The 27,891-nt window shown below is 48.0% G+C and overlaps 1 protein-coding gene across 5 annotated transcripts in view; it reads left to right on the top strand.

Annotated features, from left to right (window-relative positions):
- Positions 1-27,891, top strand: part of TRIO (trio Rho guanine nucleotide exchange factor) — a 363,874-nt gene that overhangs the window by 174,556 nt on the left and 161,427 nt on the right. For all 5 annotated transcript variants that reach the window (XM_070357707.1, XM_070357708.1, XM_070357709.1 and 2 more), the window contains exons 10-11: positions 11,632-11,754; positions 21,268-21,459. In XM_070357707.1, coding sequence (XP_070213808.1) covers positions 11,632-11,754; positions 21,268-21,459 — 315 coding nt within the window. The remainder of the gene's footprint in view (positions 1-11,631; positions 11,755-21,267; positions 21,460-27,891) is intronic.

The following is a 27,891-nucleotide window of genomic DNA, read 5'->3' as shown; positions in this document are numbered from 1 at the left end:
TCAGGGGCTCAGGAGGGCTTCATAAATAGTTGTCTAATTAACGTAAAATGGGCTTTTACAAAAGACCATCCGTTTCTAAACAGTGGACACCTTTGTTGTTGAATGTAAGAGTAAGCCCCGTCCTGGTACTGTGTATTCCCTATGAAATAAAGAAGATTGTCCTGCTACCAGGGTCTTGAGGATTAAAGCTGGGGGCGGGGGGGCTTATATGATATAGCTTTAATAAGGAGATAAAAGTCATGTCTTTGCCCTAAAACAGAGGGGAAGGCAAGGGTGTAGATGAGGTGTCACTCGTGATGAGGAATTCTGGGTGTGCAGGGAAACCCGTGGCATCCAGGGAGGTGCCTTGAGGCCGCAGTGATGGGTTGGGGACAGAGCCTCCCCCGGACCCGGAGAGTGGCTCAGTCTGCAGTCCCCCGAGGGCCACCTGAAGGTGAGCGGCGTCCACTGTCAGGGCTGATGTGTGGGAGTGCACGTGAGTCCTCCACACACACTGACCACCCTTCTGCTCTTAGTGGGAGTCTGCTGAGTTCCAGATCCTTTTAATTTCTCTCTGTGTATATATATATCTAATAATTGTATTTATTTATCTATTTCTGGCTCCACTGGGTCTTCACTGCTGTGCGGGCTTTCTCTAGTTGCAGGGAGCGGGGTCTGCTCTCTAGGGACGGTGCTCTTCGCTGCCGTGACTTCTCTTGTGGCAGAGCACAGGCCCTGGGGCACGTGGGCTCAGTCACTGCAGCTCCTGGGCTCTAGAGCACAGGTTCAATAGTTGCAGCCCACGGGCTTAGTTGCTCCACAGCATGTGGGATCTTCCCGGATCAGGGGTCCAACCCGGGTCTCCTGCATTGGCAGGTGGGTTGTTTACTGCTGAGGCACCAGTGAAGCATCTATGTTTTTTAATTTGTGCATAGTTTGCTTTGATTCTGCTGATGGTTTTTGAGTTCTCTGCAGTGTGCGTGTTCAAAGTGCGTCAGGAATCATCATACGGATGCAGTACATGCTTCTTTGCAGTGTTGTTTTAGTCATAGAAGGTGAGCGGCAGGGAAGGAAGATGCAGGAGTCATGGTCTTGGCATTACCATGAGAACTGAAGTTGTGAGGTTGAAAGCACCATTACTAGTTTCTCTTAATTGTCCCCGAAGTGTCACAGACTGTGCAGTATTAACAGTGCCACTCTAATTATTAAAGGATTTCGTCACCTGCGTCCATATCCCTTGGATCAGGTGTTCACTGTGTATCCACGGGCCAGCACGCACTCTGGACCCATGACGGGAGCAGCAGCTGTCCTCCGCCTTCTCCAGCTCTCAGAGCTCCTTGGGGTGTCCAGTCGGTTAGGAATAAGCTCCTAGGCCACTCTCTCTCCAGAAAAGGAAGCTTTGGGGAACAGGCTGACGAGTCTGACCACCTAGCTTGGTGCCAAGCTCTAGCTGTGCTTGAATTTGAAAACAGCCAACATTAATTTTTCTAGGTAGAAAGATAATTGTGATAATTGCAAAACCAGTTCATTAAGCCGGCCATGTTTTTTCTCAGGAACCAGACAGGGTTGGATGTGGGCAGGAGAAGGTGTTTTGCAGTCCACAGCTCTGTGAGCATTCCGTAGAAATAATAATTGCTCTTGAAGGGAAGCGTTTTGTCGATTAAACGATCAGGAATGGTTTGGACTCGTTATGCAAACAGGAAATTGCTCTGTCGGTTTGGCTTGCGAGGCAGGGAACCAAGTTGATAGCATGAAGCAGAGCAGGCAGCTGCCCGCAGAGGATTCTATAGGATGTCAGAACTGAAAATGTGTTTCTGAAACTCGAGAAGTTAATCACACACAGGGAAAAATTCTGCTGTCTTGAGCATGGGCCAGGAAAGGTAAGCTGAGGATAAGCGAAGAAAATAGTGGAGCTTTAGAAAGATGCCGTCAGCAGAAGATACACTTGTAAAGACCGAAGCAGTCAAAGTCCACAGAAACATAATAAGCCAATTAGCCAACCCACGTGTGGTTTGTCGGCTTGCTTTGGGTCGGGAGGCGGCGTCTGTAAATACTGAGGAAGAAGAAAAAGAGCTTCCACACGAGCGGTGAGAATGAAGATGTGCTTGTGAAGACAGCCCTCCCAGGAGAACGTAACCCCGTCTGTGAAAGATTTCTTGCAAGAAAAGATGTGAGACCATTAACAGTGCCCCCGAGGAAGGGAAGGCTTGGGGGTATGGCATTTGATTTTTAAAACACACGTAATTTTGGTTTAGTGGTTAGTTTTCTTTTGTGTGTTTGTTTTTATAACAAGCAAAGGCAATTTCCTAATTTCTTTGCGGACAGTGTTTGGGGTGGGAGTCAGGCGCTGTGGGGTGGGAGCGCTTGAAGTGCTGTCCCAGAGCACTGACCCTGGGTCCAAATCAAAGGATAGGGGTGGGGCAGGCGGCTGGAAGGCTTGCTGAAGACTTCCCCAAACACACGTCCTACCTTCTAGACAGTATTAACCTTGGTCACCGTTAGCTTAAAAATGAAACAAATACCATTTATCATTCCCAGTTGGTGCTGCTGGTAAGAACCCGCCTGCCAGTGCAAGAGACTTAGGAGACGTGGGTTCAGTCCCTGGGTGGGAAATACCCTCTGGAGGAGGAAATGGCAACCCTCTCCAGTATTGTTGCCTGGAGAATCTCATGGGCAGAGGGGCCTTGCTGGTTGCAGAGAGTTGGACGTGACTGAAGTAACTTCGCAAGACACATGTCGTATTTCTTCGTGGTCACGTAGCACGCTTGTTCCTTTAGCCCTTGGTTCACTCTCAGGGCAGCCCTCAGTGGATGTTTGGTTGAATGAATGAATGAATGAACGAAGACTTGTGTGACTGCCTGGCAGTGTTTTTCAGTTTAGGACCAGCTTCAGTTTACTACAACAACACACCGCATCGTTGCTGTGCTCCACGTGGGGCGGGAGTGTTGGAAGCAGGCCATAGCGGCATGCCATCAAACCCATTCTCCCACTCACTGGTGTGGTCTGCCTGCCTCTCGGCTTGGTGGATTTAGTGGCTTCAACATGTTGTGTGAGGTGAATGGGCCCCAGAAACCCGCTTTCCTGAAGTAGGCTGACTCCCCCCAAAAAAGCCCCTCTGACAGGGAGATCCTCTCCTACAAAAGCCTGTGGGTCCTCCTCTCTTGCCCACCGCAGCCCTTTCAGGTGTGTGAGCGTCACCCTCGCCGAGTTATCTCTTGGAAAAACTCTTCTCCAGGTGGGTGTTGAACTACTAGCTAATACTCGGGAGGAAAAATGGTCAAGCAGATCTAGTCCACTCTAGATTTGTCTTGTCCATGCTTCATTCTTTTTTTTTTTTAATAAATAACCTAAAATTAAATGTGTGATATTCTGAGAGATAAACATGTTGACTAGGTCAATTTTGACCTGCCTGGTGAGAGTGGATGGTTTAATAGTCCAGTGAATTAGCCCATAACATGCTCAGAGTTAGTGCCTCTGTCTTTGCCTGTTGTAGGGTATGATTTTGCCAAGGCATGAACTTGATCTTGCCCATTAAGTTGCTCCCCAGATGAGGGAGTAAATAAAACTAGGCACCCTCACGGGGGTCATCTACCTGCCGTGCACGTGCCATCCAAGGGGCCATCTCTGTGCCATAAGGACTTAAGCGGATATAGGGGTTCCAAGGAGCTTTGTCCGAACCCTCAAACATCAGGGGTACAGCGTGTAATCAAGATGATGGCTCCTGTATATCACGATGTAAGTGCAAATTTGCCATGTGCCAGGAAGATCTTCCTGGGAGATGCGCGGTTTGAGCTGGTCTTGGATGGGTAGGTGGAAAGTCAGGCGGTTGAGGATTGGGCGACAGGAACTGGGGGATAGAGGAGAGATGAAATGGCAGAGTCTGTCTGGAGAGCCAGGTGGGGGCAGGACTGGAATGGTGACCCCCACGCCTAAGGCTCTGGAGTTGTTTCTGTGAGCTTCGGGACACACTGAGGGGACGGTTTGGTGAACCTGAGCGCCCGGAATGTTTCTGTCTTCTTTAGTGCTCTCGGCCAGCCTGCAGAGGGTTAGCGCTTCCCTGTTTCACCACATCGAGGTCAAACTCACAGGCTGTGGGTTTTGACTTGATTGGCAAAGAATGGGTAGGCTTAAAACTCAGCATTCAAAAAACTAAGATCATGGCGTCCAGTCCCATCACTTCATGGCAAATAGATGGGGAAACAATGGAAACAGTGAGAGACTTTATTTTGGGGGGCTCTAAAATCACTGCAGATGGTAACTGCAGCCATGAAATTAGAAGATGCTTGCTCCTTGGAAGAAAAGCTATAACCAACCTAACCAGCATATTAAAAAGCAGAGATATTACTTTGCCAACAAAGGTCCATCTAGTCAAAGCTATGGTTTTTCCAATAGTCATGTATGGATGTGAGAATTGGACCATAAAGAAAGCTGAGTGCCGAAGAATTGATGCTTTTGAACTGTGGTGTTGGAGAAGACTCTTGAGAGTCCCTCAGACTGCAAGGAGATCCAACCAGTCCATCCTAAAGGAGATCAGTCCTGGGTGTTCATTGAAAGGACTGATGCTGAGGCTGAAACTCCAATACTTTGGCCACCTCATGTGAAGAACTGACTCATTGGAAAAGACCCTGATGCTGGGAAGGATTGAAGGCAGAAGGAAAAGGGGATGACAGAGGATGAGATGGTTGGATGGCATCACTAGCTCAATGGACATGAGTTTGAACAAGCTCCGGGAGTTGATGATGGACAGGAAAACCTGGCGTGTTGCAGTCCATGGGGTTGCAGAGTCGGACACGACTGAGCAACTGAACTGAACTGAGAGGACGGGATGCACTCATCCTGGAATGATGGCTCTGGTTGTAGGATGACGAGTGCAGTGTGAGAGCAAGATTCCAGGCGGGGAGATAGGCTGGGTCCCCATCATGGACCAACATGCAAGTCAGGGGGTCTTGGAGGACGGGGATGAAGGTCCAGGGCACAGTGGGCTGTGTCTTATTCTCTGGTGTTTTTACCAAGTGTCTGGGATAATAGATACTCAGTATTTGTTGAATGAATGAGTGAGTAGATGAAGAAATGGAAGAAATTCCCCGATTTTGCTAATTGAAGACTATCTGGGGTTAAGGTCTCTGTGTTTACCCTAGAATGGGGAAGAATTGGCCCTCCATGGAGTTGTCGTCTAACTGGGAGATGTTTGTGAAGGAACCTTCATGGTTAATGTTGGGGAGTTAGGGGTGACCGGAGAAGGGAGGGATCATTTCCTTGCCTGGGAACGTTGCCAGTGTGTGAGATCCTTAAAATATTAAAGATTTCGGCCCCTTGAACACAAAGAAATGGGTTTCAGGTCCATAGAGAAGCAAGCCGCGGTTCCACCTTGGGTCCTGGGCTGCTAGACTTTTGCCAGCTAGGTTTTTGACATCCCTTGGTGATGCCTGACCCCGGGGGTTCCACCCACACGGGGCCTGGCTCTTCAGGGATGGTCCCTGCACCTCACCTGTCCTGTGCTTGTTAATTGAAGTCAGAACAATGGGTTTTCTCATCAGGATCATTACGGAACCTTGAGGTTTAATATCCTCTTCTGTTTACATTCCCACAGTCACAGATCTGATTGCGTCTCCTGATAAGAATGGTTAGGCGATGCCCATCTTTCCTGGAGAGTTTCTCAGGTAGAGTTAGGGAGTCCTGGAGCGAATGTTTGCTTAGGGATTGGGAACCTGTCGGGAGCAGACCGAGGCTGACTGCTGATCTTTCTGGGGGCTTTGGAGCGAGCTTTCAGTGTCTTTTGTCACAGGACTGGAGAAGAGACTTGACCATCAGTCAGCTTAGTAACCGCAGCTTGGAAGGAGCAGACAGTTCAACCGTGGGGTTAAGAAAGGTGGGAGAAGAGACGGATCTCTTGCCTGCAGGGGATGTGATAAGGAAGGCAGGGTGTGGAGCTGTGAGCCAGTGGGAGGAGGCGTGGGAACCCAGGAGACTTAGGAGTCTGGAGGACAAGGAGAAGACAGAGCCCAGGGCAAGCCCCAGGCAGCTTGGTCTCCCTACTTGGGGTGCCAGCCACATCACCAGGGTCCCCCAAGGCAGCAGTCCTCAGCCTTTTTGGCACCAGGCACCGGTTCCATGGAAGACACTCTCCACGGACCAGGGTCAGGGGACAGTTTTGGGATGATTCAAGCACATTATGTTTGTTATGCACCTTTTTTTCTTTATTATACATCAGCTTCCCCTCAGATCATCAGGCATTAGATCCTGGAGGCTGGGGACCCTCGCCCTCAGGGGAAAGTGCCCAGGGATAACTGTGTGTGCACTCGTGTGTCTGTGTGTTTCTATAGTTATGTGTGTATATCTATAGTTCAGTAGCTAGACTTAAGCTGTGTATAACATCTGGACCTATTTCCTGGATAACATCTGGAAATATTAAGATGTTTCTTGGACAACTTTGGACTATTTTAGATTGATTTCCAAATTAAGAATGGGAAAAGTAATTTTTAAAAGTTTGGGAAATTCCTAAAGGTGTCAGCCCGTCTTGGTGATGGTTTGGTTGGAGTTTGATGGGAATACCCAAGGTGAGGGCTTCCCTGGTGGCTCAGATGGTAAAGAATCCAGCTACAATGCGGGAGACCTGGGTTTGATCCCTGGGTGGGGAAGATTCCCTGGAGGAGGGCGTGGCACCCCACTTGAGTATTCTTGCCTGGAGAATCCCCATGGACAGAGGAGCTTGGTGGGCTATAGTCAGGGGTTGCCAAGAGTCGGACATGACTGAGTGACTGAGCATAGCACATCCGAGGCGCAACTTTGAGAGTAACAACCTCCCTATCTTCTTTCTTTCCTGACTCCTTCCCTGATGTTCTCTGTTGTCCTTAAGAAATTTTATGTACTTATGTAATTAAAGCTAGGATAATATCAGGAGGAGTGAGTTGTATTTTTTCCAGGAGATGGATGGATGGATAATGGAAAAGCTTAGAAGCCTGCCAGCCTCTTTCTGAGGCTTTTCCCCCTGATTCTGCCCTGCTCCCTTCCGGCCAAGAAGGTGTGCATGGAGCGTGGCTCCTGCCTTCCCAAGCTCTCATGGTGGTTAGGCAGAAGGAGCTCTTGCAACACAGGGCAATTGGTTCTGAATCATATGTTTGCTCTGTGTAGCTGGACTGTGATACTTTAAAAATGAAAAAAAAAAAAAAAACCTTCTTTTTCAAGTGAGCCTTAGGCTCAGTCTACTCTGAAATATTCCGCACCCGTTTTCTCACATGTGTTCGTTTCTGTTGGCCGTGCTGGTCTTCATTGCGCACAGGGGCTGCTTTCTAGTCGTGGTGCTCAAGCTTCTCATTGTAGCGGCTTCTCTTGTGCAGCTCGCGGGCTCTAGGCCTGTGGGCTCCGGAGTTGTGGTTCTCCGGCTTCGAGTGCAAGCTCAGTGTTTGGGACATAGGAGTTTAGCTGCTCCTCGGCATGTGGGATCTTCTCAGACTTCCCAGGGAAGTCCTGGAAACCATTAAAAAAAATGGTTAGGAGTAAATTGTATTTATAGAAGAAGCTTAATTCTAATTTTGAAATACATCGATGCAAGAAATGGGGAGCTGTGGGCTCTGCTGGAGAGGGATAGAGAAATGGCAGGAACCATTGGTTGTCAGGCCCTGGTGAATGCTGGAACTAGAAGGTTCCTCCTTGTCCCCTCAGTCCCCAAGAGCCCACAGACACGTGTTGAGTTTTGTGTATGCTTCATTTGACTGTAATTGTTATCCCACACACATCAGTTCAGTTCAATTGCTCAGTCGTGTCCGACTCTTTGCGACCCCATGGACTGCAGCACGCCAGGCCTCCCTGTCCATCACCATCTCCCGGAGCCCACCCAAACTCATGTCCATTGAGTCAGTGATGCCATCCAACCATCTCATCCTCTGTCGTCCCCTTTTCCTCCTGCCTTCAATCTTTCCCAGCATCAGGGTCTTTTCAAATGAGTCAGTTCTTCACATGAGATGGCCAAAGTATTGGAGTTTCAGCTTCAGCATCAGTCCTTTCAATCACTATTCAGGACTGATTTCCTTTAGCATGGACTGGTTGGATCACGCCACGTACATCACAGAATTCAGAGCCGGAGGGCCCTGTGATTAGGTCAGGTCTGTATTTGCCATCATTGCTTTCAGCCTTGTAATTACATTACAAGCAGGGAGTGAAGGTAAGCAATCTGTGAGATTTCTTGCATGGCTGACCTTTTGACTTAGATGCTGAGACCACTGTCTGTGTCTTAAGTCTCGGTGGCTCTCTGTGGAGTGACCTCAGCCTTGGAACTGTCACGGTGCCATTAAAGGGCACTGAAGTACAGAGGAATAGGCTTGCCCCACATCCTCTGAACAACAAGAGGCATCAGCTCCCCAGCCTTGTTCTTCTGCCTGTAAAGAAAGGCTGACTTCTGCCTTTTTCTGGCCTGGTGGTTCTTCTGGGGGAGGTCGTCACAAGGCAGGGAGATGGCAGCCCCTGCCACAGACCGCTGAGTGAGGGAGAGGCAGGCTGCCCTGCCTTGATGGAGCTCCTGATTGGAAATATTTTTATATTTTAAATGGAAAGTTCTACAAGCTTGTCTTTCAGATGCTCCTTGGGCAGGTGCGTTCATTCAGGATTCCTCAGCCATCTGGGAACCTGTGAGGAACAAAGGCCTTGTAGGGAAGTTTGGTTTTGAATATGATCTTTTTTGTTCAGTTGCTAAGTCATGTCCTAGATTTTATAATTGCCTGCCACTGTTTTCAAAATGTGCTTGGGATTTGTAGTCTTCTTTGATTTACTTTCATGTTTGTTGGAAATATAGTTTCACCTGGTATTTATAATTCTGTCTAAAAGAAACCACTAGAAAAATTGTAGCCCATTTGTAATCCTGAGTGGTCGGATCATAATAGCTTTTCTTTCCAACTGATGCTTTCTGAAGGCTAAGAAAAACAAATTCGTATTTTTTTTTTAAACAAAGACTGCGTTTTGCTTTCTCCAGCTCTTTCTATGGAATAGCATTTGTCTTTTACTTTTTGAAATTGTGCCTTTACTTAAAGTCTGTACTGAGTCATCAGTACTCATCAGGTTTGCTGTTTACCAAACCTTGTATTTCTTTCTACAGAACTATTGAGGAATATACAGAATATATTATAGTTGTAGTTTTAAAAAAGTGTCTCCTAGCCCTTTGTGCAGGTGGACGGTAGCATGGGTGTTATATATCTCTTGACTCTTTTCAAGCTTAATATATTAATAGTTGGTCCTAGTCTTCTGCCTGGCGCTGTTCTCATGCCCAGAGGCCCATTCTGTTCACTGAATCCATCTTTGAAGTGGAGACATCATGAAGTTGTCACTGGACGTTTCGTCAGGAGTGAGAGGGGAGCCTGTGTTCGGTAATGTGTGCTAAGAGACTGTCGCGTACACGACACAGCAGCTTGATGTCAACGGTGAAGGTGGCGTTACTTCCTGATGGTGGTACTGAAGGTCTCTCGTCTCAAGAAAGAACACTAATGTACTAAGTGCACTGGTTAAAGAGCAATGGAACGTTCATAGCCCGCGCTCCTGAAGAACCTGACGTGAGATGGAAGCTGCCACGGGTGGAGGTTGGTGGGTGCGGACGGCTCATGCGCTGTGTGCTTGGCATGCTGGGGTATAAGGTGCCTGGCAGCTCACAGCCCTGTTATTGTCCCCACTGAGCAGGCAGGAAGCCACAGCTCAGGAAGGCTGTGGCTCAGGGGACTAGAATTGAGGGGAGGGAGGGGGAGCTTGCAGGCGGACTGGGAGGCTGCCCTGACAGACGGATCTAGTAGGAATGACTGAGATCCCGGGTGACGGGCAGAGTGTGGTGTGGACAAGAGGTGCAGAAGTGAACGGTGGTAACAAGGAGAACGTGTGTCTTCATCCTGAGCACGTGCTGGGAGACTGCAGGTCCAGACCCCACCTCACCCTCGACCGTGGGCGTGTGCGTGCATGCACACCCACACACCTCCACCCCCACTCATTCTACAAGGGTCTTTACACACACCCATCCCCACTTAATCTACAAGGGTCTCCACACACACACACCCCTACTTGTTCTACAAGGATCTTTACACACACATACACACCCCTGTTCATTCTACAAGGGTCTTTACACACACACACACACACACACACACACATATATCTACTCATTCTAAAGGGTCTTTACAGAAGACCCCTGGAGATTTATTCAGGTTCCCAGTCTGTTTTCTTTATAAGCACTGCTGGCTTGCTAAGCTCTGGGCAGACAAGTTCCTGCCCTCAGTCAGGCCAGAAGGTCACTGGCGTGGAGCAGAAGAGGACGAGTCCTGGTGTCCCTGGACAGCGGGCTCTGGCCCCTTCCAGCCGCCTCTGTTTCTGGCTGGCTGTCTGCACAGCTGATCTGTCTACGGTGCAGGTGACAGAGGGCCAGAGACCGGTTTTGTAGAACCTCAAATTCAGGCCACTTTTATTTAGGTTTTGAGTGAAGTGCGTTGGCATGCAGCCTCAGGTTAGTGTCAGGTGTGCTCTGAGGTGCTGACATTTGCATGCACCGCGAGACGATCACCGTGATAAACAGTGCCCACCTGTCTCCGCAGAGTTGACTGCAGTGTCGCCGACGCTGTGCGTTGCGCCCTCGCCCTGAGGTGCCTTTACTCTGCAGCCTACCTGCAGGCTTGAGTGACTGGCCCTCTTCCAGGGTGCCTTCTAGACCACTGTCCTGGCCACACGGCCCCAGTCGGTCCTTGAGTCCAACATCCTTTGAATCTGTGTGTTTAGTTACCATGGTTACTAATTACCGAGTCCCAGATGACCGTCAGAACTTTCGCAACATGCGAAACACATGAACAAGTGCCTTCAGGTATTTAAATAGTATCTCTTCGTGAAAGTTTCTAGCTAAAGACATGACTGCTTGAGTTCTTTTGCTGGTTCTCCCCTCTGGATCAGAGAGAGACGAACGTGTCTTTGATGTTGTCTAAGTGTTTCGTTTGATCCTGTGTGCAGTTTCTCAAGTACAGAAGCCAGTGAACTGCTCAGTTACATTCATGACCTTAAAACACTGGGTTGCCTTGCTTTACTTTCACTCTTTCTTCAGTGTGGCAGATTTCAACTGTCAAGAACTTTTATGTATTTTTGTTCATGAAATATTCAGCTTTCACAACAGCTTAGTTTATGAAATTAATTATCCTCAAAGACCAGGGCAGAGGCATTTAAGTGTTTTGTTTTCTTGAGTTTTATTTATATGTTTTAGTCTTAGAAGAGACAGGAAAACATGAACTTGGTAGTTAAAAACTAGAATTGTCTGAGTCTTGAAACATTGAGCCTTATGTTAAAGTGCTCCTCTGTGTCTTAATGACCATGATCCCACACAGAACCCAGGCAGTGTGGATGGTTCGGTGATGTGTAAATTGGGGTGAGATTTAACTGAATCATTATTGCATGTAACGTATACATAAGCAGATTTGCACTTATTAAAGTAAGAGCTGATGACTCTTAATCGTGATGGCAAGTCTGACGGAAGGTGTAATTCTCAAAAAGTTAGTGTCTGGTTGCTTCCAGTTTTTTTCTCCTTTGTTTCTTGCGTCCTACAGAGTTTTGATAAGAGAACTGTATCTTTAACGGATAGCCCTTCACCCTGAACAAGGCTGGCATGGTTTTTATGGCATGTGCGTCTGTGTTTCATTGTAGGTGCTGGACTGGATCGAGAACCATGGAGAAGCATTTCTGAGCAAACACACAGGTGTAGGGAAATCGCTCCATCGGGCCAGGGCTTTGCAGAAACGTCATGAGGATTTTGAAGAAGTAGCACAGGTAAGACCTTACCGTTTTCTCCCATAATATCTCTGCGGTTGGTTTTGAATTACAGTTTCAGCCCCATCTCTGATGACTTAGCTTCAGCAAGGCGTGTTTGAGATGATGCCCAGATTTTCAGAGTGAAGCTGTCTCTGTCTGGGCACAAAGATGACTCAAACAGTGGATCCTATGGTAAAATGTGATGGTCTTGAAACAGGAACATATCTCGGATGTTTTTGCCATATTTATTGTACCGGTCTCTGTTGACTAGTTTGTAAATGGGGGAATAGCAGTCTTTGAATGTCTATAATGATGGGCCAACGTTTCTTTCCCCTCTTCTCTTTCTTTTAAATGCTTGTACTTCAGAAATAGGAGGCAGGGGTGTGGTTCGTTCACAGCCCGGGAGTTTGAATGTCGACTATGATCCTCTCCAGCTGTGTGACTTTGGAAAAGTCTCTTAACCGTTCTGAGGTTGACTCCCTAACCTGAGGAGTAGGCATGGCGGGGGCTGCTGGAAGGAAAGGGAAGTCAGGTGTGTGTGATCCTGTCAGGGGTGGTGTATCTGGCCCAGGTCTTTCCTGCAGCTCACTGTTGTTTGGCAAACATGCCTCTCCTTTTGCTTTCTGTTTTGAAAGAGAGAGGATTAAAGAGGGAGGGATTATGATCTGTGTAGGAAGCTCTACGAGCTGGGGTAAAAGTTGTTTTCAGAAGGAGTTGTAGGATGAATCCATCCTGAGACACATGGTAAACCTGAGGAATACCAAAGGCAGAGTCTCAACACCAGAGAGAGAAATGACAGCGTCCCATCCCTGAGAAAGACTCGAAGCTAACTGCTCACCCATAACTGCAGATTCTGGAAGACGGCGGGATGGAGTCCTGAGGGAGAGGAACGCTGAACCTGGAATTCCACACCCAGTAGATGTCAGTTTGACAGTGAGGATGAAATAGAGACCAAGACTCGAGAGCTTACCCATCATGTATAGAAGAACTGCAGTGCACGGATTAGTCAGAGCAACGGGACCCCCCCACCTCCGCCGCCCCCCCAGTATAAACTCCACCAGCGCAGGGACTCGGTGGTGTTCACGTCTCTGTCACTAGCACATGGAGCAAGGCTGGTGTGGTGCAGCAGTGTTGAATGAATTAATTAAATGAATAAAAAGGAAGTATGAGAAGGAAGAGGGGTTTCCCAGGTGGCACAGTGGATAAGAATCCACCTCCCAATGCAGGAGATGTGGGTTCTATCCTGGGTCAGAAGATCCCCTGGAGAAGGAAAAGGCAAGCTGCTCCATCATTCTTGCTTGGAGAATCCCATGGACAGAGGAGCCTGGCGGGCCACAGTCCATGGGGTCGCAAAGAGTCGGACACGACTGAGGACGTAAGAAGAGAGGACCAAGATTGGCAGTGAGCGTAGCAATTGGTGGATGTGTTTGTAAATCGAAGGATGGGCCATTTAGGCTAAAGATGACAGACTTGGGGGAGGTTAAAAACAAGATGGTAGAGACTTCCCTCTACTAAGGGGACGACAGAGGACGAGATGGTTGGATGGCATCACTGACTCAATGGACATGAGTTTGAGTAAACTCCGGGAGATGGTGAAGGACAGGGAGGCCTGGCGTGCTGCAGTCCATGGGGTCGCAGAGTCGGGCACAACTGAGTGACTGAACAGCAACAACAGAGACTCCCCTGGTGCTAGTTGTTGAGAATCTGCCTTCCAATACCGGGGATGCAAGTTTGGTCCTTTGTTGGGGAAGTAAGATCCCACATGCTGCAGGGCACCACAGCTACTGAGCCTGCGTGCTGCAGTGAAGACCCATCGCAGCCAGGAAATGAATGCATCAAACCAAACCAAAGCAAAACCTCCCGCAAGTAAGATGGAGCAAAGCCCTGGAGCCCTTGAACGCAGAAGGTGGAGAGCTATCCTGAGGGGTATGGCAGGAGGTAGTGTACCTTAGATTTGTAAACTCTGGTGTGCATGGTAGCATTGTTGAATGACCACTAAAGACAGGATAGACAGCACCACTTTCCATAAGTATAAAGAAAAAAGAACTGTGGAAAACCAGGTAAATAAAAACTCAGGAAAATGGGTCTAGTGGAAGTGAAAGAAAGAACAACAGACATCACGTAAGAAATCCAAAATAAGACGTAGCGTGCACGCGTGTATGTGCTAAGTCGCTTCGGTCAAGTCCTTTTGTTTTCGAACCTGTGGACTGTAGCCTGCCAGACTCCTTTCTGCCATTCTCCAGGCAAGAATACTGGAGTGAGTTGCCATGTCCTCCTCCAGGGGATCTTCCCAGCCTCAGGATTGAACCCATGTCTCCTGTATCTCCTGCATTGGCAGGCAGATTCTTTACCACTAGTGCCACTGGGAAGCCCAAGATGTAGCAATTTGTCCCTAAATAGCAGTAATCACACTGAATGCAAAATAGATTATACTTGTTAAAAGAGTCTGTATATTTAAAAAGAAAAAAATCATACTGTGTGTTGTTTCCAAAGGGCACACCTAAAACATTAAGTACCCAGGAAGTTTGAAAGTATTTTGTTGTTTGCTAAGTCGTGTCTGACTCTTTGCCACCTGACACCACAAAAGTGTATGAAGCGTTAGAGAAAGATCCACAAGGCAAATACGAACCATTGGAAATTGGTGTAGAAATGTTGATATTAAGCAAATCGACTTGAAAGCATAAAAACACTAGAAATAAAGAGAGCCTTAATTGTAAAAGGAAGAGTATCTATGTACATCTGATGATTTCATATCAAAATCCCCAAATAAGCGGGAGTAATCAGCTGTGTGTGTCCATGGGTTTTACATCGCAGAGGGTTCACTTGTTTGCTGGATTTATTAGGGAACTGATGTGAGAGGTCGTCATGAGATAAGAAAGCAGACTGCGCTTCAATCCTGTTGAGTGAAAATGCCTCTTAAAAGTTACCCCCTTGGCAGTCTTCATGTGTAAAGTTAAAGTGACAACCTAGCCGTCAGCTTTCTTGATCTTAGAAGCGGGTTGGGAAAGGCTGTGTGTTCAGCAGCCTTCCTGCCCCAGAGTGGGTCTGTGGACTTCCCTTTTTCACGTTACATGTGAGCTTCCTTCTTATGGATGCTGGTAAATATTTTGCCTTCCTCTTATAGCTGAAGGAATGTGGGAAATGTGCTCTAATCTCCCCTTGACATTTCCATCAGATAAGCTCCTGCCACAGCCATGTGGTTTGAGGATGGATTTGAAATTTGGATCCTCTGAGCAAAGATGCCAGGCACCAAAGACCCTAAGAGGCGGGACAGCAAACAAGTAGTCTATTCACCTGTGACTGTGGGCTCCCCACCCAGCCCCTTCTTTGCACCTTCCCGAGTGCACCCCAACGCCCAGCCCCTTCTTTGCACCTTCCCGAGTGCACCCCAGCACTGTCTGCTGAGTACCCTCCTGTGCGGCCAGCACCCACGGACCCCTCCTTCCAATTCCTGTGGTTCCTTTCGTTCTTAATTATGGAGCTCCCTTCTGTGGCTACCTTTGCCCTTTTCATGGTGAACTTACTTCCTCAGACCTAAGATGACCATCAACGCTTGTCAACACTGGTGTTCGGGGGCAGCGAGGGTGGGACGCTTTCTTTGTGGGAGACGTTGGTGCCCTCGGGTCTCTTGGGGAGCAAAGGATCGCAGCAGCAGCACCCCGGGCAGAGGGCCGCCTTCACACCAGTTCCGGGAAAGGCAGGGCCTCGTCTGCTCCACTGCTCCCTCATTTTCATGCCTTTCATATCATCTCTGGCACCTTGTTCCTGGGATTCTAAAGAGTACCCGCTTTTGCCTTTAATTGGAAATCCTTAAGCTCAAATCTGAACAGTGCATGAAAAAAAGACAAATCCCTTAAATGTAAGCACCTTTTGCTCACTTTACAGACATCTGCCCTGTTTCCCTCCCTCTGTTTTTCACCTGATCATTGGTCATGTGCCAGGCATTCTGCCGGGCACTGGGGGCCACGGTCAGACATCCACCTCTCCTCTTGGGGGCCTCTCTACTTTGCAGACCCGCCTGAGTGAGAGGAGGGTCTGAGCTCTCCACCCTGAACTTGGCCACCTGTGCCCCCTCTCACCCCAGTGCCGGGACCCAGCCGCTCACCTCTGGCCTCTTTTTCCAGCATCTCCAGCTTCTCATTCTCTTAGCTCTTTCCTTTCTGGGATGAAATATTTATCGACCCTCCCATCCCTTGTGGGCTTCCCTGGTAGCTCAGATGGTAAAGGATCTGCTGGCAATGCAGGAGACCCAGGTTTGATCCCCTGGAGGAGGGAATGGCAACCCACTCCAGCATTCTTGCCTGGAAAATCCCATGGACAGAGGAGCCTGGTGGGCTACAGTCCATGGGGTCGCAAAGGGTCAGGCATGACCGAGTGAGTGTCACTTGATTCTGGTCCATATTTTTAGAGACCGGCTGGTTTTGAAGGACTGTTGGGTGACTTTCCTCGGCTTCCTCATTGCCGTGTGGCAGGCCGACTAGCTTTCTGCATCTCTAGCTGATAAAACTGCGACCCAGGGCCTGCCGTGATGTGCCGTGGCCCACGGTGGACATTCAGCACTCTGTCATAATTGACCGTAACCTGGACCAGTCACTTAGGTAAATCCCCTCCACTCACCTTCGAGTGAAAACCTCTGATCCTTTTTGGCTCCACAAACATGTGTCCACCTCGGTGTATGTGCAGCCTCAGCCCCAAGGAGTCACTGACGGAGCGCCATGGCCGTCGCCCGAGTACCTGCAGATACCACGTGTCACTGTCCCCTTCAGGCTGGTTCTGAAGAGTGTGTTCTGCTCAGAGTGCACGAGTTGGGTGGGAGCTGGGGGGTCACCCTGTAGACCCTAGACAATAAGAATAGATTCAGTGTAGTACAGTGGCGACGTTCACAGGCCTGAAGAAATAGGGTGGCCTTCTCTCTAGCCCCCCACTTGCTTGATAAAGATACTTTGAGGGGGCTGCTGCTGCTAAGTCACTTCAGTCGTGTCCGACTGTGGGTGACCCCATGGATGGCAGCCCACCAGGCTCCCCCGTCCCTGAGATTCTGCAGGCAAGAACACTGGAGTGGGTTGCCATTTCCTTCTCCAATGCGTGAAAGTGATGTTGCTCAGTTGTGTCCGACCCTCAGCGACCCCATGGACTGCAGCCTTCCAGGCTCCTCTGTCCATGGGATTTTCCAGGCAAGAGTACTGGAGTGGGGTGCCATTGCCTTCTCCATTGAGGGGGCTGCTGCTGCTAAGTCGCTTCAGTCATGTCCGACTCTGTGCGATCCCATAGATGACAGCCCACCAGGCTCCCCCGTCCCTGGGATTCTCCAGGCAAGAACACTGGAGAGGGTTGCCATTTCCTTCTCCAATGCATGAAAGTGAAAAGTGAAAGTGAAGTCGCTCAGTCATGCCCGACTCTTAGCGACCCCATGGACTACAGCCTAGCAGGCTCCTCCATCCATGGGATTTTCCAGGCAAGAGTACTGGAGTGGGGTGCCATTGCCTTCTCCATTGAGGGGGCTAGGAGGACAGTATTTGAAGTCAGGAGAGCCCTGGGCTGCGAGGTGGCTCCAGACAGAGCCTGGTTTGATTAAGACCACATGCAGTAGACTGGGGCTCGGCAAACAGTGGTCCGCGTATTGAGCCAGATCGCGCTCTGAGTTTGTAGCTTCGTTCCTGGAAAGCTGCCTGGCTCTTCCCAGAGAAGAAGGTGACATCGGCCTTGCTCTCCTGCAGGGAGGGCCGAGACCCGGCGTGACTGCCTTCCTCAGCTTTCCCTGTCCGCCCTCTCATCTCTGAATGCTTTCTGTCAAAGCAAAGTGTAATGCACATCCTATGTCTGAGGTAAATCTAAAGTCATGCTTCAGATTTATGGGGTTCTTTTGGACAGAATAGTCTTTGGAGGCACCTTCAAAATAGAAACAGAAGCATCTTTATTGCTTAATGAAGAGCTGTTTCTCACTTTTTGAACATGCTCATAAGGTAAAACAGATTTTGGGTTTAGGGAGAAATTTCTTTTTCCGAGTTAAGTTTAAGGCACATTAGTGTGTGTCTTGGGGTTTTGTTTTTGAAGGGTCCTTTGTAAAATGAGTTCTAAATTGTCTTTAATTTCAAGATGTTGAACTAGCAGCGTACTAAACAAATTTTTCTTCAAGTCAACTTCTTCAAAACTTGACATGGTGAAGTAACATGACAGAGATTCAAAGAGGAAGTGTCAGAAGTCTTCTGGTTGAATTAATTTAAAAGGTACTAAATATAGATTATTCTATAGAACAGTTCTGGTGTTTGGAGAAGGAGGAACCTAGAAAGAGCTTCGTGTTTACTTGGTGGCAGCGAGCCCTGCAGCTGGTGTGACTGCTGCCGGCCCTTGACTGCACTGCCGGGGCCCTGGTCTCGGGCTGATTCAGACCTGTGGGTCCAGCATCGGACCATTTCTGCACACAGTCTGGCAGAGCCAGGAACCTCCTGACTGATCTGAAGACCCATTCCTTCTTTATGTTGTACAGTGATGGTGAGTGGAATGGCTCCATGCTAATCAATTTCTGGAGCGTGGCAGATGCGGGAATGTTGCATGTTCCCACTGGAGTTTTAAAAAACGAAACTAACAGTGCTTTCCACATGAAGCTTTTTGCAAGTGACTCTGGGAAAACAAGGTGCCGTTTGACAGTCATCTGCTCTTTTAGCTTCTAAAGAAACATCCAAGTCAATGTTCCTTTTAGATTTACAAAGCTGTGCAGTCCCTATCAAACTACCAGTGATGTTTTTCACAGAACTGGAACAAGAAATTTTACAGTTTGTATGGAAACACAAAAGACCCCAAATAACCAAAGCAATTTTGACAAAGAAACACTGAGCTGGAGGAATCAAGCTTCCTGACTTCAGACTATACTACAAAGCTGCAGTCATCAAGACAGTGTGGTACTGGCACAGAAACAGAAATATAGACCAATGGAACAAGCTAGAAAGCCCAGAGATTAGACTTACACACCCATGGGCACCTTGCCTTTGACCAAAGAGGCAAGAATATGCAATGAAGATGAAGAAAAGACAGCCTCTTCAGTAAATGGCACTGTGAAAACTGGACAGCTACATGTAAAAGAATTAAACTAGAACACTTGCTAGCATCACACCCAAAAATAAACTCAAAATGGATTAAAGACTTAAATGTAAGGTCAGAAACTATAAAGCTCTTAGAGGAAAACAGGCAAAAGACTCTTTGACATACATCATAGCAAGATCCTCTGTGACCTACCTCCTAGAGTAATGGAAATAAAAATAAACGAATCAGACCTAATTAAACTTAAAAGCTTTTGCACAGCAAAGGAAACAGTAAACAAGATTAAAAGACAGCCCTCAGAATGGGAGAAAATAACTGCAAGTGAAACAACTGGCAAAGGATTAATCGCTACAGGTTTTAAACTTGCAGGAAAGTTGGAAATACAGCCCAGAGAACTTGCTTCCCTCCAACCATTGTCTGTCTATTTCCTACCAAAAAGGACTTTGTCTTGTCCAACCGGAATCACATCATGAGAATCCGGAAATTGATGCTGACTCATGACTACCTTCTAACACTCAGACCCCGAAGTGTCCATGTCTAACGGATCCCATGTTGAGTCACCCGTCACATTTGGTGTCCTTCAGCCTGGAGCCACTCCTCCGTCCTTCCTGAACTTCTGTGTCCCAGTGTTTTGGGGAAGGCCCCTCACGTTGGGTTTGTCTGACGTCTCCTCGAGGTTGCATTCTGGTTACACATCTTCAGCAGGCGTATCCCGGAAGCCCTGCCAGGCCCTCCTCACACTCTCCCATCAAGCGGCGCACAGTTTAATCTGTCCTGTTACGCCTGGTGTCCACTCCGATCCCTGGCTTAAGGTGGTGTCTGCCAGATGGCTCCGTTGTAAAGCGTGTCCTTCCCGCTTTGTAATTACTGAGTACTCTGTGAGGATGTACTTTAGGTGCTGTAACATGCTGTCCATCGTCCACTTTTGCTTCTTGGTGTCGCTGGGGACTCCTGGTTTCCTAGTGACTGGATGGATGACCCTCCGTCACCTGCACTGTCCCCTCTGATGCTCAGTTGCCCCTCACTTGGCCAGCGTGCGTCTCCTCAAACTGGCTTCTCACCCTGTCCTGTCCACATTGTCCTTGGGCTTTTCCTCGCTTTGGGGCTCATCTTGTACTGGAATCAGCCATGTCTCCACAGACCCCCGGTTCCCCGAAGAGCAGAATGATGCTCAGAAATAGAGATCCGGGTCCACCCGTTTGCTACCATTGCTCCATCACTGTTCTCAGGTCCTCTCGGTGGATGGGGGTGGGGGGGTGGGGGGACGTGAGTGAGTGTGCACGTGCATCTTTACACATCAGCCTGTGGAAAACAGTGTCCGCACGTGGATTCCCCCAATTCCAGTCCAGTGCCCCCGGGCTGACTTAGGTGTTCTCCTTTTGCGTTATTTCTAACTCCGGTGTCCAAAATGAGGAACCCAGCTCTCAGTACGCTTATTAGTCTGTTGGCTTAGTAGGTGAATACACTGGAGGTCCCCAGTCTCCATCCGGCAGGCTGCCCACTGCTGGGGAACCCTGTGCCCACTGGGCTTGGTCTCCCCATACCCCGGCCCCCACCCGTCAATCACCCATGAGACCTGATCCTGCTCAGCTGTGGGACTGATGTGCTGGGGGAGGAGAAGGTTGATGGGCTCAGTCGGTGTCTCGGGAACTGCACGCTTCCTCTGGGCCTCATTGGGGGCCCGGATTCTGTTTGTTCCTGTCTGAGGTCCTCCGGCCTGACTCACTGCTACCTGTCCCCATCAGCACCCTCTCTCTGGCAGTTTCCCTGAGCAGTATCAGGTCTCTAACAGCCCTGTTGATTTGAGGAGCTGCTTTGCAGCCTGATTTATCAAAAACTCAAACAGAGTAATTTTCAGAGTATTTTAGACACTCTTTTGCACTCAACCCTCAGCTCTTTAAAACTCTGGCTACTTTATAGCCGTTGCAGTTATTATTTCTTTTTTCTTAAAACAGTATATCCCCGAAGTAGGGGAAAAAATAATAATAAGTACAGAATTGCTGATAAGCACAAACAAGTGAAAAGAGACAGCAGTTTGTGTGTGTTTGCAACGTAACCTTTTCACTTGCTCTTGGGGAATTATCCTAAAGTGGTATATCAATACCGAAAGACACAAAACTGGAACTCTGCACCCCGTCATAAAACCAGGAGAAAAAGTGAAGCAGGCATTTGTGGCTGCAAGCTCCCTTCGTGCTGTAGCAAAAAGGCAGAAGCCCTTTTGTGAGTCACAGGACAGCCAGTGGCTGCCTACAGATAACCCCATCATAGCCCCAGACGGAAGGGCTTTGCCGTGAGGTTCAGAGTTTAACTCAGTTAAGAGGGGCAAAGGCTGCTGATGGAGGTGTTCTGAACTCCTAGAATCATCTCTTCCCATCCTGTTGATGTGCAGAAAGGAACAGCACTCGCCGACTCTGTTCCCGTGTATCATGGCTCCCAGCCGGGCCAGCTTGTCTGGTATTCACCTCCTGTGCCTCTGACCGTTCTCTCGCGCAGAACACGTACACCAATGCAGATAAGTTACTTGAGGCAGCCGAGCAGCTGGCCCAGACGGGAGAATGTGACCCGGAAGAGATCTATCAGGCTGCCCATCAGCTCGAGGACCGGATACAGGATTTTGTGCGGCGCGTGGAGCAGCGGAAGATCCTCCTGGACATGTCGGTGTCTTTTCACACGCATGTGAAAGAGGTAAGCTTCGGGCAAAGACGGCAAAGCCCCGCCTGGAAGGGCCTTGGGGCTCCTTGGGCGGAACGAGGGTGGTTGTGATGTCAGGAAGGGGACCAGAGGTGGCCGGCGAGGCCATGTCGCCCATGGGTGGTGGTGGTGGTGGTGGGGACCCAGCTGGCCTTGCGGGCTTGCCTTTGTCACACGGGCACACACGTGCCATCTCTCAGGGAGGCGCCTGCCAGGAGCAGACCTGTGAGGGTAGGGGTGGCCTGGGGAGCTGCCAGTCAGGAGGAGAGCAGGGAAAACAGGAGCTGGAGGAGACCCTTGGAGGAGGAGGGCACGTTCATTTTAGCAGAAGCGGGTGACCTGCACTTTGGGGTCAGGGCTGCGGGGCTTCCTTTCTGCCTGTGAGCCTGTCATGTGGGTGAAGGCACGGCTGCGCTCTGATTGTATCAGACTGTGTGGCTGCCCTCAGTACTCGTGGGAGTGCATTTTATATAACGCTGAATTTATTAACAGTGCTATCATCGGTAAGCTCTCCTGGTAAACTTGTCTTCGGATAAGAGATAATGTGTAATTTGGTAAGTGGGAAGTAGGTTGGTATTAATTACATCTTGCATGTGTGTTATTCTTAGTGAAAACTGTAGTCCAGTATAAAATTGAAAAAAAAAAAAAGAAAATCATAGAAAGTTACAATTGAAGAAACTGTAATATTATGTAACCTTTGAGATAGAAGGATTTATAATAAAAGCTAAAGTTTTCAGTAGGATTGCAAACTTAAAATGTCACCTTTACTGCATCTTATTTCTAAGGGGATAAATTCTCCATTTCACAGCTCTTTACAAACTAGAAATGGGGGCCCTTTTAGGTAATTTGAGGTCGAGTCCAGAAAGGCTGTAGTAACAGGCTGGGAAGAAAGATCTGGAAGGAGCCAGACTGTGGAAGACACTTGCAAATGGGTAGGCCTGGCTTGCCTTGTTTAAAGACTCAGGAACTTGTGAATTTGTTTAAAAGAAAAGAACTTCTCTGCACGTCTGGGATCTTGGGCAGTCAGTCCTCAACCAGGCCATTTGTAGCTTGAATGTTTGACTCCAGGAAAACCATATTCACTTTCAACTCTGAAATTTTGTGAGCCCTGGAGATCTAGTATGTAATACTTGCTCAGTCGTGTCTGACTCTTTTCGACTCTCTGGACCATAGCCCACCAGGCTCCATGGGATTCTCCAGGCAGGAATACTGGAGTGGGTTGCCGTGCCCTCCTCCAGAAGAGAATAGTATAGGGGCGTATGTGGCAAATGACTGGGACCCTGAGCAGCCCTTTCTGGAAAGGGACTGGTGCCCTTTAGATCCTGGACTCTGTCAGCATAGAAAACTGACAGGAGCAGCTTCTTTTTCTGGTTTAGTAATGCCACCCCTAAAAAAGCCATCACAGTGTTTACAAAGACACTGTTTTTCTCAAGGAGACACGTTAAGTAGGCGTTGATTCGCAGTGGTTTCTGACTACGGGTGCACGTTCACCAGTTCCTCACTCTTCTGAGTCAAGCCGCTACCACTAACTAGTCTCTCTGCCCCTGGCAGCTCCCAGCACCTCTGCAGCCCTGCCACCAGAAATACACATGTCGTGACTTAGATCACCTTGCTTTTGTACCATCAGTGATTCTCTGTGAGTCTGGAGCACCAGCCTGAAACACCGCAGCATCCTATCCTCATGGTCTAGTCCATGCAGTGGGATGCACTGCTTTTCTTCTCTTCCGCAGCAGTTAGCTATCCGTCCCCCCGCCCAACCACCCCGCACTGTAGAATGTTCTCTCTATGCACCTTTTGCTCCTGTTTTGGGGTAGCTATAGGTTACTCTCTCTTTTCCATCAGTATTATTATAGGATGCTCACTGCTCTTTCTCTGGTGCATTTTTTCCGCCCTGAGAGAAAGATGCTGTGCTTGAAAAAGCAGGTTGTGTCTTTGCTCTTTAAGCTGTGACAGACAGAAAGCAGAGCCGACTGGACCTTCTGAAGGAGGCGTGGTGGGTGGGGGCTGCTGTTCCTCACCCAGGCTGCAGGGGGTGCTGTGGCCCTCGATGGGCCCCTGGGCTGCACGCACAGACTGAGCTGAGGGGAGGGCAGGAGGCCTGGAGTCTGCAGGGTGCATGGGAGCCGGGGATGGGATGTCTGTGTCCTGGGCCTCGGGTTAGGATATTCTTAGCAGGATTCATGAAGATTTAACTCACATTTAGGACCAAAAAAAAGGTGCTTTTCACGAAGCACAATTTATGACTTGTGATCAGCTTTTCCACTTTTTGTTCCGGTTCTCGCGGAGCAGGCACTAAAGGAAACCGGAAGGAAAGCCTTTTATAAAAGCCGTTCTCCAGAGACTTAAGTTTGGGTTCACTGGATTTTGTAACATCAGCATTTTTAAGGAAAAATTTTACAGTGAAAGCGTTCCTGCTGGCCAACTATAGAATCTGTTGTGTCACTAGGCCTGGACATTTATTGAAAAGTGAAAATACATTTTGTCCTCTTGACTTACACTGTAGGAACTTCTAGTATATATGAAGTTTGTAGACTAAGGAGAACTTAAACCTGTTTGAAAAGTGACGTGGTTCCCCGTAACAATTCGAGACGTTTCCATGTATTCATTCTTTCCTTTGTATATGAAAACCATCACAGTAGCAGAGAAACTGGCGTGTTTAATGTGATTTGGTTCCTTGTAAATGTGTGCCCCCAAAGTGACCTGGGCCGGGGAGGCTTGGGCGACAGTTGTGGGGAGGCCTTTAGGGAAGCTGGTCACCCACGGGCGTGGAATGTGCTGTGATTCTTCCCCTCGATGTGCTTAGACTTCATTTTTAGCCCCCGTCATTTTGTTGGTAGATTTATTATTTTTTTTCCTGACCGGCCCCGGAACCTTCCTCTGTCTCCTTTTCTCTGCTGCACGAATGTCCTCTGACCCACCAGGGTACTTGGTAGGTTTTACAAAGGAAGGAATGGTTTCTTCAGTCTTTGTGTATTGAAAACTGTTATTGAAAAGTGACTTCGTTTAGAACAAATTTCATTATCTGCTTAAAACAAAATTAAAAGTGAGAGAAAGGCCAGAAGGAGGAAATCATGCTAATTAAATGTGTGTTTGCATCAAGGCACTAAATATTTTAACATATCAGATGAATGAAAACTTGCTAGAGATTTAAGTTATCAGAATGATTTTTTCTCAAGTAGTTCATATGACTTAAAATCACACAGAGCAAGATAGAAAAAGCGAGTTGCCATTTTTGTTTAGGCAAATACAGGAAGCTTTTAAGTTAATGGTCAGAGGTTCTCCTAACGTGGATGTTCACCTTCCTCACACCCAGACGTTTGGCTGTGCTTTTATTCCTCACTTGATCCGGAGCATAGCCCCCTCCATCTGTGGTCAATCTTCGGCTCTCTGAGGAGCAAGTAATTCAGAGGTGGTCTCATTAACAGCCAACTTGGAGAAGGTGCCAGCACACGGTGATACCTGCTCAGTGTTGGGTCAGGAATTTCTTTGAGCGAAGGTTGGTGATTGTAAGTCTTGTTGCAGACTGAACACTTAGGCTCAGCATGGAGACCTCAGCCTCCGCTCTCTTATACCCAGAGGACAGAACATAGGTGCTTTATCCCGGGAAGAAGGAAAAGAGGAAACACAGCCAACCCGTGAACAACATGGGTTTGAACTGCGCGGGTCTGCACATGCGTGGATGTTTTTCAGCTACACGATCTACAGATGCGGAACTGCAGATGTGGAGGGACTCTGGATGCAGAGTGCTGACTGTAGATCCTCCATGGATTTCTGACTGTGTCTCTACCCCTGTGCTGCTCAACGGTCAGCTGCATTTTCACATGGATGGCAAGTGTTTTATACCTTGATGTTGAATGCAGAAGTGGCTGAGAGAGGTGGTCAGCTCTAATCTCACCCTTAAACCCAGATTGGGGAGCGTCCTGGGACCTTTGTTTTTTTTTAATCTGAAAGTATTCATGAAATTATTTAATCTCTCATGAGACTTGAAGACTGTTCATCTGTCCTTTTTTTTTTTTTTTAAAGATTTTGAAGTAGTCGTATTTAAAAGGATTGTTGATTTTAAGAGAGATTTTGTCTTCTACCTGTTAATCTCTTTCTTCCCTTCAGTTTTTATTGCATTTTATTCACATCAGTTCTGATTATAATTCTCCCATTGGAGAACTTTGTTACCTGCCCTCCTTTCCTTTTGAATGCATTTTCCACTGTTTATTCCTTCATCCATTTACTCTTTTCAAGCATTCATTCCAAAGTGTCTCCCAAGCCAACTGTAACATCCAGGGAGGGGATATAAAAATGAACGACAAGGGAAGAACGTTCTTTTGTGTATGTCACATATTTTAGATACCTGTTTCTCCTGCTAGAAGTTGAGTCACTTGAAGACCAGAACCTTGTCTCCCTTGTCTTTGTAGCCTGCCTCCCAGACTTAGCAGATACTCGGTCACTTCGTGGAAGAAACGATGTCTATTTCTAGCTGATCATCCCCGAGACTTAATGATAGAGGGCCATAGTTCCATTTTCAAATATAGCAAAGGCATAATTATTGTCATCCATTCATACTCTTCAACTTCATTCTCAAAATTAGGTCCCAAGTCAACCAATAATTACCTTTGAAATGTGTGGGTTATTTGAGGCAACCAGGTGGTGACCTTGGGTCCTCAGCCAGAGTTTATTTCTTGAGCCCAGTCGGTGGCCTTGAGCTCTTTTTCTGTTGTTGTTCACTTGGTTCCCAGGAGCCATGGTTTCCCAGGAAAGATGATTCCCGTTGGAATCGGGCTGTGATTCTTGCTGGGTTAAGTCAAGAAGCCTTTTGTTGCTGCTTCTGCAAGCTTACACCCTGAACTGGGACAAGTTTTTGTTTGGGGAAATGCGCGAGAAAGAGGAACCTTTCATTTTATTCAGAAGTCAGAAATAAAAGCCTCCCCACCACCGGGAGATGTTTTGGTCATGGCATGCCAGCCTGGCTTCATTTCTCCACCTAACAGTTGAGCAGGCAGGCCTCTTTCTTTACCCTGGGCCAGTGCCCAGCGTCCCCCGGGAGCAAGGAGAGCCCCGTGGGGGCCCTGCCCCTGCTCGATGCAGGATCACGAGGAGGCAGGAGCTCAAGGCTCCTGTGTTCACAGTGTGGAGCTTCCCAGCTGCTTCTCCCACCGTCCTCACCACGTTTGTAAAACCTCCCTTGTGACTCTTCCATCAGCAGCGCTCACAGGGCCTAGATTCCTTTTCTCTTCTTTCCCCATGGAGCTGGAGAAGCAGTCGGGCATCTGGCAGTTAAACTGATTCAAGAAAGGTTAAACCAACTACAGGCAGCTTGTGGCCCTCGCATGGACCACAGTTGCCCTCTGATGGGTCTTGCGATTGCAGGCAGTGGCGGTGCAGACCTGTTCAGGACATCTGCCCTTTCCAATTCAGTTCAGTTGCTCAGTTGTGTCCAACTTTTTGTGACCCCATGTACCGCAGCCCGCCAGGCTTCCCTGTCCATCGCCAACTCCCAGAGTTTACTTAAACTCATGTCCATTGAGTCGGTGATGGCATCCAGCCATCTCATCCTCTGTTGTCCCCTTCTCTTCCCAGATTCACTCTTTCCCAGCACCAGGATCTTTTCAAATGAATCAGTTCTTTGTATCAGGTGGCTGAAGTATTGCAGTTTCAGCTACAGCATCAGTCCTTCCAACGAATATTCAGGACTGATTTCCTTTAGAATGGACTGGTTAGATCTCCTTGCAGTCCAAGGGACTCTTAAGAGTCTTCTCCAACACCACAGTTCAAAAGCATCAATTCTTTGGCACTCAGCTTTCTTTATAGTCCAACTCTCACATGCATACATGACTACTGGAAAAACCATAGCCTTGACTAGACAGACCTTTGTTGGCAAAGTAATGTCTCTGCTTTTCAGTGTGCTGTCTAGGTTGGTCATAGCTTTTCTTCCAAGGAGCAACTGTCTTTTAATTTCGTAGCTGCAGTTACCATCTGCAGTGATTTTGGAGCCCCCAAAAATAAAGTCACCCACTGTTTCCATTGTTTCTCCATCTATTTGCCATGAAGTGCTGGGACCAGATGCCATGATCTTAGTTTCTGAACTAAGTTTTCTGAACTCTGCCCTTTCCAGAAAAGCCCCATTTCTGTTCACGGCAGGACTCCCCACAGGGGAGGGATCATGGTCCTTCTCTGGATGACCCCAGCCTCTCCAGCACTGATTTCTCCGAATCCTTTGTGTTTCCAGTGCAAAGGTCTCTAAAATTTGGTTCCCAACTTTTCAAGACTTTTACTTTGACCTTCTTGCTCTATTTTTGGTCATCTCTCTGTAGTCTCTAAAACGATTTGCTTTATTGTTTATTCTTACATATGTGTGATACCTTGAGCCATAGTTTCTTTTTGTAACTTCCTGTTTTGATAAAATATTTAGGATCACAGAAAGTTGGGAGAAAG

Source organism: Bos mutus, chromosome 20, assembly GCF_027580195.1.
Source record: "Bos mutus isolate GX-2022 chromosome 20, NWIPB_WYAK_1.1, whole genome shotgun sequence".
Classification (NCBI taxonomy): domain Eukaryota; kingdom Metazoa; phylum Chordata; class Mammalia; order Artiodactyla; family Bovidae; genus Bos; species Bos mutus.
This window is presented reverse-complemented; position numbering and strand designations above follow the sequence as displayed.